General features: G+C 38.0%; 1 protein-coding gene across 3 annotated transcripts in view; it reads right to left on the bottom strand.

The window, feature by feature from the left end:
- The window catches only part of Brwd1 (bromodomain and WD repeat domain containing 1), a 146,558-nt gene that overhangs the window by 19,704 nt on the left and 107,595 nt on the right, over positions 1-19,259 (bottom strand). For 2 of the 3 annotated variants that reach the window (XM_063224524.1, XM_063224523.1), the window contains exons 29-37: positions 18,640-18,701; positions 10,741-10,896; positions 10,404-10,524; positions 9,103-9,228; positions 7,671-7,743; positions 6,677-6,718; positions 4,774-4,920; positions 3,974-4,126; positions 124-290 (exon numbers count right to left, since the gene is read on the bottom strand). In XM_063224524.1, coding sequence (XP_063080594.1) covers positions 124-290; positions 3,974-4,126; positions 4,774-4,920; positions 6,677-6,718; positions 7,671-7,743; positions 9,103-9,228; positions 10,404-10,524; positions 10,741-10,896; positions 18,640-18,701 — 1,047 coding nt within the window. The remainder of the gene's footprint in view (positions 1-123; positions 291-3,973; positions 4,127-4,773; positions 4,921-6,676; positions 6,719-7,670; positions 7,744-9,102; positions 9,229-10,403; positions 10,525-10,740; positions 10,897-18,639; positions 18,702-19,259) is intronic. The other variant, XM_063224525.1, reaches the window with a different exon arrangement.

Genomic DNA, 19,259 nt, shown 5'->3' on the forward strand with positions numbered 1-19,259 from the left:
CAGAAATGCTTCCAGCTATAAAAACCTATGACTAGACTTCTCTAAATACACAGTGTTTCAACTTGTGGTACATTAAGTCAGTAAGTATCATAACACTAAGCATCAGTGACATAACCAGTTTACCTCATCCTTTTATTGGGCTGAACAACACCATTACAATTTTGCCTTTGCTTGAACCTCTGACTTCGTCGAAGTTTTTCATTGAATTTTTGACCAATTTTAAAATCAGAAGAAATTTTCTTCATTTTTTCTTCAAATAAAGCAGATAATCTCAAGGTCATACTATAAATCTGCAAACATGTAAAAAAAACTTGAATTATATTGTGTCTTTTAAAGTATTTTTAAATTATAATCACTGAAATTATCTGCAATATACCACTGACTGTGGGTAATAGCTTATTTATGTAATCCATCAAAAGGACAAGTATCAACTATGTATGTCAGGTGGTTAAGAAACTAGTTTCAAATCAAACAGCTCTCTAGCATATAGAACTCAGAACTAATGTCTATACATTAATGGATCTCAGTTGGGTTTTTGCCTCGTTTTCACACTTGCATGTACAAACTCAAAAAATGTAGTCTTCCAAAGCTTGCTCCAAAGTTGGTTCATTTTGAGTGCTATTTATGGAGCAAAAGGGTGGAATCTCTGGGTCAAGAGAACAAAAAAGCTTTTGTATCGATCTCTATCTACAATTTGAATCACACTTAACGACACAAAAAGAGACTTCCAAGAGCTGCTTCAGAAGGTGGCAAGAATGATGAGGCAACTGTGTTTGAAACGAAAGAGGATATTTTGAGGAAAATTAATAGCAATGTCACACTGTAATAAATCTTAAAATTCAAATATTCACCATATTTTTCAATCATGCCCCCTAGATGAATTTCACACACACCCTGAAAATACAAAGTTTATATTTCATCTTTCAAATACTTTTGACAATTACTTCCAATGTTTTGTAAATTATTGTTCTCTCAAACCTGAATACTAGCTTATATCACCAACTTTAACAACATAATTTCTTATAAATTAAGCTTCACACCTCTCATTATCACCATTTTCAGTTTTTTAAGTTTTCACAGAAAATTCAGTAATACAACTCAATTGAAAACACTAAGCACACAGAACACCAACGCTGACGAGCATCACGATGTGACAGAGGGCCCTACAGAAACCCACAGCTAACGCCGGTATGCTAGCTGAGACGGAGTAGGAGAGATGCGCAGCGCCCTTGGAATACTGACATTTCGCAGTTGTTGTATTGGCACCCCACACACACAGCACTAGCATCTGAACTCAAGTGTGCTCTATCACTGAGCTATATCCTGTCCCTTCTTCTGTGAGATAGTCTTACTAACTTGCCCAAGCTGCCTCAACTTGCAAGCCTCTTGCCTCAGCCCCCTGAACAGTTGGAATTCAGGTATGAGCCACCATAACCTGACTTCATTTCCTATACTTCCAAATGCTCCAGGCATGTGAGACCACAATGCTAGTTGCATCCCTAAACTAATTAATACCTAGACATAGCAAATGATTCCCTGCAAATACACTTGTGATATACGAACCAAGTCAATCCAGAGTCCACACCACTAACCATCTCCTTCTTCGAACCCTCACACAATAGTCAACATTATCCCTGCCATAATGCATCTCAGATCCAGGTACCAAAACCTGAGAGACCATCCGTCACATCTCAAAGCTTTGCGACACTGTTCAAACTGGTCACTTTGACACTACTTCCTCTGTCCTGCCAGCATGCCAACAGCTGCTCTCCTCTACCCTTGACTGAGCCCGACTCTGACCCTACCTCCGGGATCCTGCATGGTATGCCTAGCATCCTGCTTCTAAGTCAGTTAAGCTTGCTCCTTCATGACAATCTTATCTAAATCTGCATGTCTTATTCCTGATTAAAACAAATCCCACATACAATTATTAACACAAATGTCATAAAAATATCAGTATCATGGTAAGATAAAACCTCACTCAAATACCAAAGTTAAAAAGAAGTAACAAATGTTAGCAAACACGTGGGAAAATGAGAATGTTTTCCACTGCTAGTGGGAATATAAAATGGTGTGGGCATTATGGAAAGCACTTTATTGGTCCTGAGAGGTCACAGAATTACCCTGTGTTGTTAGGTATATATACATAAGAGACTGAGAGCAAGAACTCAGATATTTGTATTTCCAAAGCCACTATGACATTATTTATAATGGTCAAAAAGAAACAATCCATCAAGAGAAGAATGGCTACGTAAGATGTGTCAAGGTCATTCTCCCACCCGATAAAGTTATTTGACCATAAGAAGAAATGCAGTTCAGACATGCTATGATGTAGACACCATGTTAGGTAAAATACACAGGGCATGAAAGGACAAATATGGTGTGACCTAGAAGCTGACATCTACATTTAGTCTAGGAAAGTCACACAAACAGGAAGTAGACCAGAAGTTACCAAGGGGAAATGGGGAAGAGGGAAGAGGAGGGAAATGCTCAACTATTATTTAATGGTGACAGAGTTTCTGCTTGGGGTGACAAATATACACTTTGGAACCAGTGTAACTCATGAATATGTCTGAATTGTAAACTTAAAATGGTTAAAATGGTACATTTTCTCAGACATCTAACCATGATTTTGACAACTTGATTAATACACCAAAGACCAGTTAACTATATACTTTCAGTGAATGAATTATGCATTCCAAATACGTACTTCCTAAAATAGAAGATAAAAATGAGAATTTATTCTTGTTCTGGAAAGAACCTGTCTCATAAATCATGAAGGGGGAGAAGGTCAGGTTCGAATGCTAACCCGACCTGGTGAGCCACGCGGGCATCAACGCAGCCAGCGCGCCCTCTCACATAGGGCCTAGAGGGGCCTGGAAGCAGTGCAGGAGGCCCGCAAGGACAGCAAGGTGCAGCGCAGCTAACATAGACAGAGGAAACGCTGGGGTAGCCAAGCAGGCGCATTGGCCTTCAGTCTTCCTTTACACTGTTTGTAACTATTCATCACACTGGCTATGAAGATGATGCTCATGGATACTCATTACAGCTCACAAGGAACTGAACGACTAACCAACATAAGACATTTAACAAGAGCTGAGGAATGTGCTGCCTGCTTTTTTTATTTTATTTTATTTTGTCTTTTTCCTTTTTATCGGTACCAGGGATCGAACTCACGACTGCCTGCTTGCAAGGCAGGTGCTTATGCCGCTGAGCTAAATCCCCAGCCCCTGCTGCCTGCATTCTTAAACCACTGCAGCTCACGAATCACTTCAGATTCAAGCTGTTACATAAGCAGCCCAACCGCACTTCAGATTCTCCTTTATCCATTTTTTTCTTTTGTGCTCCTGGGAACTGAACCCAGGAAGCACTGAGCCACATCTCCAGCATCTTTTTCTTTTTTTCGTCTTCTTTCTTGATAGGGTTCAGTTACTGCCCTCGCTCTCCCCAAACTTGCTTTCTTTCCCATGTCTGTGTTCTGAGTAGCCAGGATTACAGGCACCCACCACCAGGCCGAACCTTTGTGTTTTCGTCATTTTTAATATTCTCTTGCTATTTCCAATACATTTTTAAGAAGCTTATATGTATGAAAAACAAGCTCTTCTCATTCTGTATATTAGATTTGTTCACTTTCTACTGGTATCTTCCTCTTTTTGGGGGGGTCTTTTTCGTTTTTATCGGTACCAGGGATCGAACTCATGACCACACACTTGCAAGGCAGGCGCTTATGCCGCTGAGCTAAATCCCCAGCCCCTCTACTGGTATCTTCAATCCCATCAATCCGTGCTTGCTTAGAAAATTTCAAGAGATGATAAACACCAACTGCTGCAAGGCCCAAACTGCAGCTGCAGGCAATGCCACCAGTCCTCACAACAGTCTCACTTCATGCTCTTATCTTCAATGCTCCAACCTCCACCAGCAAACACAAAAATACATGATCATATATTTTTTAAACCAATTTTTAACAAATTACCTTTGACCTTTTGTTTGGTGTATATGCTTTGGCATTGCTAAATATCAACCGGATATCTTTGCAAAATTCCAAAGGGCTGTCGTAATTTCCTGCTTCCAGAGTTTCCCTCACTGTTCCAAAATCCATCGGTGTATCTATAATATCTCGGTAGTCCTAGGTTTTAAAGATAATAATTAGTTCATAAATGACTGCTTTAAAAAAGTGTAAACCTGTAAGTAAAGTCTTTAGAATATTTTAAATGACAGGAGGAAGAGAAAACAAATTAGAAGGATCATAAGGATTCATTAATAATGTCTGAAAAGAGGTTTAAACACAAAATATAAAAAAAGATATCGGCGCTGGGGATTTAGCTCAGTGGTATAAGCGCCTGCAAGCATGTGGTCATGAGATCGATCCCTGGTACCGGTAAAAAGAAAAAAAAAAAACAGTATCAAAATGTAAATGTCTCCTGACAGCGGGAACTTATCTACAGTTCCCAAGCTTCCTACAGTATATGTGCTTTTATCTTTTTGTTTTGTTTCTAGATCTTCTACTTCTTCAGTTTGCAGAGTGAAATTCTAATTTTCAGTTTTCCTAGTGTTAAGCCTATACACAGCCATGTAGAGACCTCCCCCATTATTATGTAATATTGGCCAACTAAGTCTAAGTCTTTAAATGAGCAATGAATAATGTATACTTCTGTATTAACTTATTGGTTAGAGAAAAAATGCTAACATAAAGCCTAGACTTCCTATTCTTTGAGTTTTAATTTTTACAAGCTTCTACCCCAGTCTCCATACAGCAAGATGGCGGAGACTTACTGGATACTCCACCAGATCCACAGGCTGTCTGAAGGGCTCGGAGTCCTCGCACTGGAAAATCAGATTCACCAGCTCCTTACACTGCCTCTTCCACTTGCTTTCCAGGTAGCTGGCAGCTCTGCTGCTCTTTTTCTTCCAGCCATGGGCCTACAAATGTATCCATAATATTGAAAGTTTTTTCAGATTAGAGGGGAAAAAAAAATCATACTATGGTGTATGATCAATAAAAATGTAACTGAAATACTATGTACCACAAGAACTATGGCTATGTTAGACTGTCTTAGAAAACCCCACACTTTTTAAAAATTCTAATCATGTTATTCATATATTGCTCTCAACACCTTTCTCCAGAAATAAAATTTAAAAACAAACCATTTAAAACACTTTTGATACAATCTCTCGAGATGAGCTATAAAAGCATATTCCAACCAGAGCGCACAGTCCCATGAAAAGCTATTTCTCTATCTCTCCCCCGGGGTTCCCACTCAATAATGTGACAGGCAGAATAATGGCCACACCAGCAACACGCCCTCAGAACCTATGACTACCTATGACTACACCAGCTTCCACAGACTTACTTCAGAGATGTAACGAAGGCCCTGAGTTCCAGGATGGACAGTTAGAGTCATGGTAAGAGGGAAGTGAAAGGGGCCCTGCCAGCTACAGACATGAAAACACTCAGCACCAAGCACGGAGGCAGCCTCTAGAGTCAGATGAGGCAAAAAACGGGTCCCAGGGAGCTGCCAGCCTCGCCCACACCAGGGACATCCCTCCCTATCAAACTTCTTACACAGAGAACTGTGAAATAACACATTTTTAACTGTCCAAAAGGCTAAATAGACATTTGCTACAACAAATAAATGCAGGTGCTGAACACCTCAGAGTTCACTTAATAATGAAGTTACAGAAAAGTCAGATGAGGTTATTCCATGTTTAACTTTTTTTTTTGGGGGGGGGGGGGACACGGCACACACAGCTCAAGCTAGTCTCAAACATCACTGTACAGCTCAGGTTAACCTTGAAATCCTGACCCTCCCACCCAAGCCTCCCAAATGCTGGAATTACAGAAACGTACTACCATTGGCAGGCTAGGTCTAACTTCTTCATGTTATTTGGGAAAAAACACGATGAAAGAAAATATTTGACAAAAATGCTTAAGTTTAAGAATCATTTGGATGAAATTTAAAATGAAGTTAACATTTCTAGCAATTTTCTTATGAACCTACTCGGTGAGAACTCAGGGGCTGCTTAATTACCCAGATTCCTACACTTATCCCTGCGCACTCTTGCCCTTCAGCCTTCAATCTCAACTTGCCAAAAATCCCTATTTTCAAAAAACATGCACTTACTAAATCTTAATTTTCCCCAGAACCAGGCTCACACTTCCCTTCTCCACCCCAACAACCACTCTTCTCAACTAGATTCCCACACCACACTCCCAACCATCTCCTTTAACACCTCCTTAACAGCATTCAAATCCTGTCCTATTTCGGCTATGTAACTGCACCTCTGCTTTAAAGATGAATGAAATGCCTGGGCTCCAGCACCACCACAACCTGCTACCAATATGGCCAGATGGAGCCACCTCACACCAAAGCCAACCTGCACCTCAGCCAGGCCAATGCCTCATCACACCATATTTACACACTTTGTTTTGGTCTGTAGCATTTGCTGTTTAAAAAAATTTTCCTCATCTCACTCAATCTCATGCTAAGAATATAGCTCAAATTATAACTCTTGCACTAAACGTTTTTTCCTAGTTATGCAGCCTTAGTGATTTCTCTCATAAAATATTCGCTATCTGTATCAATTACTCCTCAAAACAAAACCTCAAATCATAAAGGTATTATTTTTAAACAAAGAACAAACCAAATGCAACAGTCAATCATGCAGAGTAACTTACTCTCCTCCTTCCAGAGGATGTTTTAGGAACATCACTGTCATCCTAGGAAGAAAATCAGAGCACTTTACGTGTTAAGATTCTCAGTGGGAACATAACAATTGTAATAAAAAGCATATCAAAGACATTTAGTCTTACCAGGTAATAGCCTGTTAATAGCAAAATCTCAAAATACAGACTATTATCAGACAGTAGCTATGGTGCCCAGACTTCAAAATATCAACCATTCCTTGTAAACCTTTTTCACATTCCCTCAGGACTGACTCCACACTTCAAAACTTCTGCTTTTATAAAGGGTTATTTTGTGTATTTCCTAAATATGAAATGAGCAAAGCAGCTTTAAATTCGCATTTTTATCTCTAGTCGAAGAACTCCAGAAATATACTCCTATAATTCATGAATTTTGCATTCTATACATTGTCTGATTTCCTCAATCACTTATTAGTATGAACTTTATTATTCTGATATACATTAGCAAGTAAATAAGCAAACTATAGTAAGTGTTTGTATGGAAATCAACATTGTATTGTCCTTAAAGAGCATCTTTCCTCCAACTCCATCCCACAGCTTAATTCTGTATAACGTGAATTTAACATACAACACTTTGCTGTTTGCTTACACAAACATTAGTAATATCCTCAAGAAAGGATATCAAGAACACTTGAGAGTGTAGTCAAGTTCTTCACTTTTATTTATGATTACACTCAATACTTAGGAGATATTGGTCTCATCAATATTTCTAAGGTACTTTTTACAACATACCTTTCACTATCTAAAATACAGAAAGAGAATACTCCACATCTGAAATTACTCAGACATATATCAAATGATATCAACCACTGGCTAAAATTACCTCACTGGACAATTCAAGAAAATACATTTTTATCAAATGCCTTATTTCCATTGGAATATAGTAAACACCGGTATTTTCAACTTAACCATTTTAAATTGCCACTGGAAATTAAGAAAATTATTATAAAACTGATAAACTTCATACCAGATCCTCAGCATTTTGTTCTTCATTTTCAGATGTGTTAGATAGTTCTGAAATATTTGTGCAATCTTGATTCCTAAAAAGTAAATTTTCACACAAATACTATGTAGATATTACTGTTGCCAAGGATTCAAGGTACATGCTAAAATATTTAAATAGTACCCTAACCTACAAAAATCTAATTTCAAAAAAAAGACTACCAGGTTTTCAGCCAGTTCTTTGTGGAAATAACTGACCATCTAAAAATTCTAATTTAGAACCCTACAGGTTTTGCCACCAAGTTAAGCACTACAAAAATGAAGCTGCGAGTTCACAAGTATTTTGGGGGCCTCCCTTGGCTGAACAAGTGAAGACTTCCTAAGTATTAACATTCATACAGTAAGTACTATAGAGAAAAGTCATGAAAAAGCTGATTTGAAAATGAAGATTTGAAACAAAAGAGAAGGAAAAAGGAAGCGGAAATTAAAACTGATACTACCTTAAGCACACTGAAGTATAAATGTGTGGGAATGGAAGCAACAACATGGGTAAGTGATTTCAGAGTACAGTTAATTAGGTCTGAGTCGCCAAATCTTAGAACCAAGTAACCAGTAAAAGTTGACAGGAAATCAAGTTATTCTCCAATTTTTGGCTACTAGGAGTCTTTCAAAAGATTTTTTAAAGTTATGTGAAAAGGAAGTATTATATGGAAAGCTACAAGGTCACAGGGTGTTCAACTGAGTCACTTATCCAACACCCAAGGACATTCTCTAAAATATGCTGGGCTAGAATGTGGGCCTCCAGGTTCACTTCTGCTTTCATCCTACTATTTCCAAGTACATTCCCAATGTACAATAATACATAGAATATTCCTATCTACGAAACATCTACACAGAGCTCACCATACCATGGGAAAACACCCAAACACCCAACTTGAGTACTTTACAAAAGAAGCAAACAACATCAATGCGGTTGTGAAAGAAAAGACTGAGGAACAGACTAAAGAAGCTAAGGAAACAAATCCATAAATGCAAGGGGGGTCCTAGATTAGACCCTGAAACACAGAAAGTATACTGGTCTGAAAACTAGTGAAATCCAAACAAGTTCTACATTGTGGTCAATTAACTGTAAACTAGTGAAATCCAAGCAAATTCTACATTGTGGTGAATTAACTGTACCAAGGTCAATTTTTTAAACAAATTTTAAGTGTGTTATAGTTATCTAAAATGTTACAAAGAAGAGACTGTGCAGAATTACTTAAAAAGTTTTAAAATATACAATAATGAACTGTTCAATTTCTCATAATTTTACTAAAATTATAATAAGTACCAAAGAAAGGTCATGTATAGTAAAATATTAAATGAGTGTAACTCTTTAAGAGTAAAAAATAAAAACTAGGTGGTTAGGTGAGTCCACCATGCAAAGTCACTTTGGCACAACATATCTGATCACTTACTTAATGAACTTCAGAAGCTGGTCGGTTATCTTCTTAGCTGATCTGGCGATTACACTTTCAGGTTCATTAAATGTTCTGGCATTATGTTCTATATATCGGACTTCCCAAATTAATGCAGACAGCCTCCTTCAAAATAAAGTAGACAATTTATAACTTAGAGATAAAAAATTAAGTTTCAAAAAAAACCCAAGGTGGTCTGTGATCTTGGGTGGGGAAATAACTTGCCATTATTGTCCTTAGTCTTTAACTGAAATTTGCCATTTCCTTTCATTATGAATGTAGATGACCAAAAAAAGGGAATAATGGTACCAATGACTCTCTCACTAATGGAAATCATATTTTTTAATTATATTACGGTTTCACAGTTTGATAGAAATATTTAGGTTCATTGTTAGAGTTACTGATAATTATTAGACTTGCCACTAGCTCTCACTATGTAATAAGAAACATTTAAAAAATCCAGCTTGTTATTAAATCACCATAGATATTAATTAAATCACAGATGTGCAGTTTTAATGAACACCTACTGGTATCAACTTGATCAGTCATAGAATTACAGTGGACACTCAACTACCAAACCTTAGCAGACCACCTAATCACACACAGAAATCCAACAAAGGAGTCTCCTTTTTCTCAATGCCTCTCATACACCTTTTGAAGCTGCTCAAACTGAATGAAGAAACCATGTTAATATCATCGCCTCTAAAGAGTCAGTTTCACTTGAAATCGGCAAAGTGGTTTCTGATTGGAACAGCCAGCCCAGCACATAGTCATACAATGATAAATAATGGCAATTGTAGATTCAAGAATCAAGAAGACTTCTGTAAAACGGCAATTTCTCAAAGTAGTGTTTCAGGATCAATAATTATCGGCTCGTATGAAGAGGAAATCTGACACTTGCCCGCTTTCTAGAAACCAATAACAAGTAAATGATCCTTGGAAATAATCTTTCATCAAAGATCAAAATCCAAAGGGGAAAACAAATCAAAATCCAATTATTAACTAAACTTTACTTTTAAATGAAGCAGGTAAATAGGAACTTTAACATACAAATAAAAAAACCAAGTATTTAGCTATTTAACATAATTTTTAAGAAAAACACATAACTAAAGCCTAAAGCCCAACATATGGCATTTTATCCAAAGACATCTAACACATCTTAAAGAAAATGAACAAAAAGTAATGTTAAGCAGCCCCCACAATTCATAAGCCACCACCTGCTACCACTACCTCTATCTGTTTACCTCAGCTGGAATGACCAAAGAGTTTTTCATCTCTTTTCAAAGTAGTTTTCTACCAACCTGTAAAACCGATTAACGAGCCGCATCCGAATGGTATAAAGATCAGTTGGATAGGCTACCACAGTACAGTACTTGGGATATGTACACAAATCAACGGGCCCTGAGAAGGCTGCTGCTATGTCTGTCAGGGAGGAGACAAGAGACACCATTAGTAAATCCATTACCTCTGAGTGTAACTTCTTTACTATTTCAAAGACAGAGTTATACAAGACACTACAAACCAAATACCAAGTGGGAACTACACTGAGAACACAACTTCATCCTGCTACTATTTTGAAATGGTTCCCTTTTCTTGAGAAACCTGAAAATGAAACATTTTACCCTAAAAAAATCTTACCAAGATTCAACAGCTGATCTATGCCATTGATGATCCGTTCACATTCTTCATCTCTCGATTTCTGGCCCCACTCACCATCTTGTGGTTTGTAGAGCAACTTCTCTAGCTCATCAGATGTAACAGAAATACTTGCTCCAACTTCTTCAGGGGGATCAACTACAAATCCCATTTTTAAAAAGTAGAAAGAGAAAAAGGGAAAAATAAAACTAAGCAACCAAATGTGTACACTATATTGAAATTAAATTATCAAAGCTCCTAAAGTAGGTTACCTCTACAGTAAGAAACAGTTTAACTTTGCAACTTTTAAAAAATTACTGATTACAAAATTGCTTAAATTATAGACAATCTATGTTTCCTAATAAAATTTAAGCTACAATGCCATCTTCACAGTTTAAAGTCCATTTCTTCAAAGAGGTAAGCAACCCACAGACCTCTGAAAACACGAACTGAATCTGATATTCAAGTTTTAAAACCTACACATGGTCAAAAATTAATTTTTAAGGGGCCAACGATATAGCTCAGCGGCACAGCACCTGTCTGGCAAGCACGAGGTCATGAGTTTGATTCCCAGTATTTAAAAAAAAAAAAAAAAAAAAACTTAAATCAAGAAAAAATAACCCAAACATGACAAACACTAATTCTCTTAATTTAAAGGACTTTTTAAAAACTCCTAGGAAAAAATATGACAAAATATTTGGGAGCTCAAAATATTTTACTTTTAAGTATTTCTCCTACACAGCTATGGAAGGCCATCACCTGGGTGTTGTTTCTAGGTTTATTCAGAGCACTCCTCCTGTGAGAGGACAGACGGACTAAGGAGAGTATAACTGTAACAGCTTTTAAGATAAAAAATGGACAGCATACCATAGGAGCTTAACATCTAAAATACATAACTTAAAACATGTTTTATCCATAGCATCTTTTGCTTTAAAATGTGTGAAGACTCTACAAGCTTTGATTTGGTTGATTAGAGATACATATTAAGTAGTCTTTCCTTATGCAGGAAGAAAAGTGTATTTTGGCTCATATTAAGTAGTCTTACTATCAATTATGGATGGAAATGTTTTAAAGTATGGATGATATATGATTCTAATAAACTTATAATTTATGTTCCTGCAAAGAAAACTTACTTCAATATTTTTTTCCTTGCAGGAATATAAATTAAATTCAGAAGAAAATAAATACCATTACTCTAGAGTTGTAATTTTTCTATTTTCACAGTAATGCCTTTAATATTTATCTAATCAAAAGAAAGCAAGCCAGGAATGGTGGTGCACACCTGTAATCTCACCTGCTCCCGAGGCAGAGGCAGGGGAAGGAGGATTCACAAAAGGCCACTGTATTTAGGAAGACTGTCTCAAAATAAGAAGAGTTGGGAATATACCTACCTAGTAGGAGTGCTGGCTACTATGTGCCAAGCCCAGGATTTAAAACTCAGAACCACTGACCCCTCCACGCACAAAAAGCAGACAATGTAATGAAGTGCTTAAAAAACACTATTTATTAAAGCCAGAATCTTAAGTCGTACTGTATCAGTGGCACCTAAAACCTAGGGCATCAGGCAAGTTTTTCACCCGTCTCAATCTAGCCCCTGCTAAACAGGGATAGTAAAGTTTCTGCGTCACGGGTTATTCAGGACAATGCCTAGCACACAGCAGGATTTTTTTCAACCGGATAAAGTGACAGGAAGTCTATTTACTAGGCAGGAAAACACATACACGCACATGCGCACTCAACGCACACACAGAATTATTTAAAAAAAAAAAAAAAAAGATCTTCATGTAAATGAACCCCATAGTAAATAGAAACAAGTGAGGTAAGCCCTACACTTGCACCAGCCTCCCTGAGAGAACACCCCGGCCATGGTGCAAGAACAGCAAGTCAGGCAGGCCAGCGGGGTCACCTGAGTTAACACATTGAGCCCTGCGTCAGGGTGGATAAGGATGCTGGGAAGGACAGGGCTGTAGACTTCCCCATTGACTGCCATGTTCAACACCAGTCAGCCTTCAAATGTGACAGGTGGCAGGGGCCAGGAGACACAACTGCAAGAATCAGAGCCCATGAGCCATGACCCTTAAACGGGGCACATAGTCACTTGCTGTGGCACACACCCCTAACCTAAGCTTCTCGGGTGTGGGGGCAGGACCAACTCTGAGGCCAGCCTGAGCAATTTAGTAACTCCATTATCAAAAAAAAGTGAAGGCATATGAAAAAACACCCAAATTCAGCTTCCACAGATGAAAAACAATGAAGTAAAAATTCTGGTGAGTGGTAATAAAAACAAATTAGACAAAAATATTAATAAGGGGCCAAGGATTTAGCTCAGTGGTATAAGTGCCTGACTGGCAAGTGCAAGGTCATGAGTTCCACCCCTGGTACCAGAAAAAAAGAATTTAAACTTTATGGATATCATAGTTTCACCTGTTCTTTTATTACCAGTACTGGAGATCGCCTGCTTGCAAGGCAGGTACTTATGCCACTGAGCTAAATCCCCAGCCCCTCACCTGTTCCTTTTAAATATTGGCTGTATGTATAGAATTCTTTATAGTTTGGCTAGTATTATCTTTTCATTAGTTACGTTTGGATACCTGTTACTGCATGCCTTTAGGTTTTTTCTGTTTGTCTGTCTTTCTCTTTTGGTGTCAGGGATCGAACTCATTGCCTCATGCTTGCCAGGAAGGCACAGTACCACTAAACTACATCCCTGGCCCGTAAAGTATAATCTCAATTAAAAGTAAGTAATAAGCACCTGCCTGGCAAGCGTGAGATCATAAGTTTGACCCCCAGTACCCCCCCAAAAAACAGTAATGAATAAGTATCTCTCCAAAGATACACAAATTATCATAAGCAAATGAGAAGTTTTCAGTCCCATTGGTCATCACGAAATGCAAATTGAGACACAAGACACACATTCTGGGAAGGTACACACCCAGAAGATAAAACAAACGCTGCTCAAGATATAGAAAACCAAATCCACACACACATTTGTTGTTTGAGAATGAAAAATGGTGCAGCTGCTCTGGAAAACAGCTTGGAAGTAAGTTGCTCACATGGTTACCTAGAGCATCACTTCCTGATCCCAATAGTTCTGTTCCCACACATAAACCCGAGACACCAAACAGCTTGTGCTTCACCCCTTGGCAGCACACTCATCCCCAAGAAGCTGAGACAGCCATGGCTGGGCTGAGGGGAGGGTGAGGGGACCTCTAACAACAGCACCATCCGTGTATCTGAACATAAATATTTTTAAAAAATGGAAGAATGTCAAAATGGCATAGGTGCCAACAGGAAGGAGTTCAATAGTCATTATCTGTGATAATATACCTACAAAATAAATAATGATAGCAACTGAGTATGTAAAGTTTATCATTTTATAAGAATTTGAATACCTAACTAAATGGAAAAGAAGAAAACACTACATTTTACAATAGGATGCCAATTAATGCACATACAAGAAATGATGAAAATAAAATCACTATTTGGCAAAAGAAAAAAATAATAATAATGACTACTTCAAACAAGAGTCATCAATGTAAGCTAAAATTAGTGGGTAGAAGAAGGATGGAGACCGTTACTTGCAACATATAAAAATATACCTGAGTCAATAATTACCAAGGAAAATGTGCTTAGTTTAACGCTACTGAAACCAAATTATTAAACACTCAGTTTAACGCTACTGAAACCAAATTATTAAATACTCAGTAACAAGTCATGACTGAAAACATGGATTTCCTGAAATGATCACCTGAACATACAACACCTCTCTGATCTCATTAAAAACGCAAGCAATTAGACAAGAGAAAGAAATAAGAGAAACAAAGACAAGAAGGGAAGAAGTTATATTATCATTAGTTGGAAATGACATGCTACTCTACATAGAAGATCCCAAAACTCCACCAAAAGACTTCTAGATTTAATAACTCAAGTCAGTAACACAGCTGGATACAAAGTCACCTCCGAACAATCAAAGCCTTCCTGACACAAACTAACTCACTGAGAGAGAAACCAGGAAAACAACACTTTCCACAACAACATCAAAAAAAAAAAAAAAAAAAGAAGTGCCCAGGAATCAATCTAATGAAGGAAGTAAAAGATCTCTATGTTAAAAACTACAAAACTCTGAAAAAAGAAACTGAAGAAGATACCAGAAAATGGCAAGATATCCCTTGATCCTGGAAACAAAGAACCAATACAGTGAAAATGGCCAAACTTTCAAAATTGCTATACAGATGTAATACAATCCTGATCAAAAACCCCAACAGCATATTGCACAGAACTAAGAGAAAACAATCCTAAAATTCATTTGGAACCAGAAGAAACCTAGAATAACAAAAGCAATTCTGGGCAACAACAGTAAGCCAGGGAGCATCACAATCTTGTAACCTAAAATTATACTAAAAGCTACTGTGATAAAAACAACATGGTACTGACAAAAACAGACCCAAGGATCAATGGGATGGATTAAAAGACAGAAACAATTGCAAGCATACTCAGCCACTTCACTTTCACAAAGGTGCCAAACATCTTCACTGGAAGAAAGATAGCCTCTTTAATAAATGGTGCTGGTAAAACTGACTTTCCACATGCCCAACACAAAAACTAGACCCCTATCTTCTACATGCACTAAACTAAAATCAAAATAGAGCAAAGATCTAATATTAAAATAGAAACACTAAGCTGCTGGAAGAGAACTCTCAAGAGACACTGGTGTCACAAAAGACTTGAACAAAACCCTGAATGCACAGGAAATACTTCAAGGGATCAACAACTGCACTCTCATCTTATTAAAAAGCTTCTGTACAGCAAGAAAAATCACCAACACAGTGAAAAGACAACCCATAGTGTGGGAAAGTAATTTTGCCAGCTGTCCTCAGTCAAAAGACTGATATCTAGAATTTATAAAGAAAACAAAAGTCAGACCTCCCAAATTTGAAGTTGAATCCAAATTTGAATCCAAAACTGGGCATCTGAAATGAACACACACTTCTCAGACATCACTGGCCATTCAAGATACAAATCAAAACAACACTGAGATTCTATCTCCAGAAACAAGAGCTATTATTAAGAAATCAACTAATAACAAATGCAGAAAGGACTACGGGGAAAGAGGAACCTTCTCCACTGTTGGTGGGAGTGTAGACTGGTACAATCACTGTGGAAATCAGTGTGGAGAATCCTCAAAAAACTAAAACTAGAGGTACCACTCGACCCAGCTATCCATCCTCTCTTACTAATCCAAGAGTTCAAAGCATCACACAACAGTGACATATGCACATCCATGTTTAACAGTGGCACAGTTTGTAATAGCTAAATCTTGGAAACAACCCAAATGCCCATCAACCAATGAACAGATAAAGAAGACGTGGTTTTCATGCAGTAGAGTACTTCTCTATCATTTCTGGCTAAATAGATGCACCTTGAGACCATACTCTCAACTACAATAAATTGGATGTAAGTCCTGTTTCTCTGGTTTTGAGAAACCAAAAGTGTAAATAAGGACCAAAATGTATGCCAAAGATTGTGAAAATGTTCAAATGTAATGGGGAACTAGGAAGGGGAGATGGGAAAGGAAGGAAGGGGGAGAGAAAACATGGCAAGCTTTTTAAAAGTTTTTGTAAATGAGGAGGAGAAGAGGGGTTGCAGGGAGGGTAGGGGAGTGGGGGGGGGGTCAGGATGGGTCATGCACAGGTACACATTCCCCGAGATACACGTGATCATTATGTACACCTAAATACACAGTAAACTTAATTTTTAAAAAGCATAACCTAGATTTAATTAAAAGGAAACATCAGAGAAACCCAAACTAACCAAAGGAAATTGTACAAAATAACTGCCCAGTGTAAGTGTCAAGACCCTAAAAGCCAGTGGAAGACTGGATGACACACCGACTAAAGGAAACTAATACATGGCCATCAAATACAGCAAGCACAAGGACAGCAGTGGACTGACAGACCTATCTGCACAGAGCCCACCGATGAGATGGCAGTACATTATCAGTGAGAATCTGTGAATTAGCTGTGTAAGACCAAAACTGGCACATTCAGAAATTCTTCATACTATTTTGATAACATCTGTAAGTCTGACAATTTTAAAATAATTCTTTTTTTTTCTTGGTACCGGAATCAAACTCACGAAGTTGTGCTTGCCAGGCAGGCGCTTATGCCACTGAGCTAAATCCCCAGCCCCCTACGAACAGTTTTTTAGGTGAACAATTAAAAGTGGTAATAGAGGGGCTGGGGATTTAGCTCAGCGGCATAAGCGCCTGCCTTGCAAACGGGCAGTCATGAGTTTGATTCCCGGTACCGATAAAAAGGAAAAAGACCAAAAAAAAAAAAAAAAAAAAAAAGTAATAGAATAAAATGTTTTTTTGAACACTATGAATGCGAAACATCACTGAGAGGAAGATAAACTTAACTACTAATACACTGAACCTCTTTTAATATATCTAGTTTATAGTTATGACAGCTCTTTTAAGAATTCTAAAATTTTATGACCTCATTAAAATGTAAGCGCTAAACCCCAATTAATGTAAACATGTGCCACTACATGAGCTAAGACAAACAGTTTCAACAAGAATCAAAAGTGGGACAGGGAACCTGGAAGAGGAACGATGGGGGAGGGGAAAAGGGGCTTGAGGAAAAACAAGAAACACATTGTGATGTGTGCACAAAAGAATCCCCCAAGACAACTGTAAACTACATGAACAATAAGCATACAGGTGAACCTAAAGATTTCAAACATAAAATACAATGTAAGTGCTAGCTGTAGAAGAGCTTTCACTGATCTGTAAGATCTCTTACAACAGCCACAAGGAGCCATTAGCAGTAAAAGAACTGGCTGGCGGCCAGGGGGCTGGGTTACCCTCAAGTGCTTATCCTTCTAGATGTACATCTTTAAGCAAAATATTTAGAAGTCTCTGAGTCCTGTAAAATTTCAGCTATAAAATTAACGTTAAGAGTGAAATCAAATGAGCTGATACATATGAAGGTCTGAGATAAGAGTAAGACTTAAAAAGCTAGCTTTTACTTGTGCACTACATGTTTTATACCTGCAGTCTTCTCATACAGCCAGGCACTACTTACACATTGCTATGCTTAAAGGAAAATCTAAGAGTCATTAGTGGTTTTCAGTAGTGTAGCTAGCTGAAAATACTATTTCAACGAAATCCTTACTTTCATAGCAATCCTTATTTCCAAACTAAAGCCATACCACAGCTAAAGAGACAGGACAGGACGAACCAAAACATGAAGAAAAAGGGTGTGGCCCCCCGGCCCAGCAGGCAGTAGGAACAGTTAAGAAAAGACTAGCTTTCAGGAAAGGACAGACAATCCACAGAACTACCACCCAGGCTGGGTCAAGCAGACACATAAAAATCAAGCTCCCTTCTGTCCTTGAAGGAAAAACAAGGCAACTGAGTATGAAAAGCAAATGGACGCTGCAGGAAGAGTTCAAAGGAGGGTTATGTGAGAAATGGCAGCAGGCTACTAAGACAGCTTGCTAGTCAGGCTGTGATCCGAAAGTAAGATGAAGACAGACTGAGCACAGCTGCGACCCCAGCACTCTGGAGACTGTGGTAGAAAGATGGCAGGTTCAAGCTCAACCTGGGCAGCTTAGCGACTTACTGAGACCCTGCCTTGGACAAAGAATAATAAACAAGTGAGAGGCGGTGGCTCAGGTTAGGGTTAGGGTCACTGTCCTCACAAGTTAAGAGAGACACAAGTCACTCTGTTGTCTTCCCTTGGCAAAGTTCTGAGTTCCAATCACAGTACAGAGTACTATAATACTTAGAAAACATTTATGAAAGAATACAAGTGTGCTCTGTATTAGGTGCATCAATAAAATAAAGAAATGAAAAACAATACAAAGATAAAACATTTTCATTATTTAATAAATATATACCATTTTCAGGAATTGGTTCCATGTCCCATGGGCTAAGTTTTTCAATTTCAGTATTGTCCCACCTGTTTACAAAAACAGTAACAAAACTCTTGGTTAGCCCTTCATGAAAACAAACCACACATAAAAACAAGACATCTATTAGGAAAGAAAGTAAAGGCAATGAAATTATACAGCACTAAACATTTCAAAAGGATGCATTAATTTTTTTTGAAGTGTAAAAATGTATGTTACGACTGAGAACAAAATGAGAAGTACTGGGTAGCCTGTACCCAAAGTAAAAGGTGTTACAAAATGAATTGAGATTTTTGTTTTATTTTTTGCTTTCTGAGACAGCGTTTACCTACAGAGTTCAGGCTGGACTTAAACTCCCTTTGCAGCCCAAGCTGGCCTCGAACTTGCAGCAATCCTCCTGTCTTAGCCTCCTGAGGGCTGGAATTATAGGCCTGCACCACTACGCCTGGCTACTAAGTGAAATTTATATCACGGCCAAAGCTTTTTACTCTGTAGCCAATGAAAAAACAAAGGTTTTCTTGAAGATTAATGATATCATACCGATTCCTGAAAGATGACTGTGACAGTATCAAATCAAGACATATTAGGAGGCTATCAAAACAGACCCA

Source organism: Cavia porcellus, unplaced genomic scaffold (genome assembly GCF_034190915.1).
Source record: "Cavia porcellus strain 051 isolate PalLab524CR breed Dunkin Hartley unplaced genomic scaffold, mCavPor4.1 scaffold_15, whole genome shotgun sequence".
In the NCBI taxonomy this organism is placed as follows: Eukaryota; Metazoa; Chordata; class Mammalia; order Rodentia; family Caviidae; genus Cavia; species Cavia porcellus.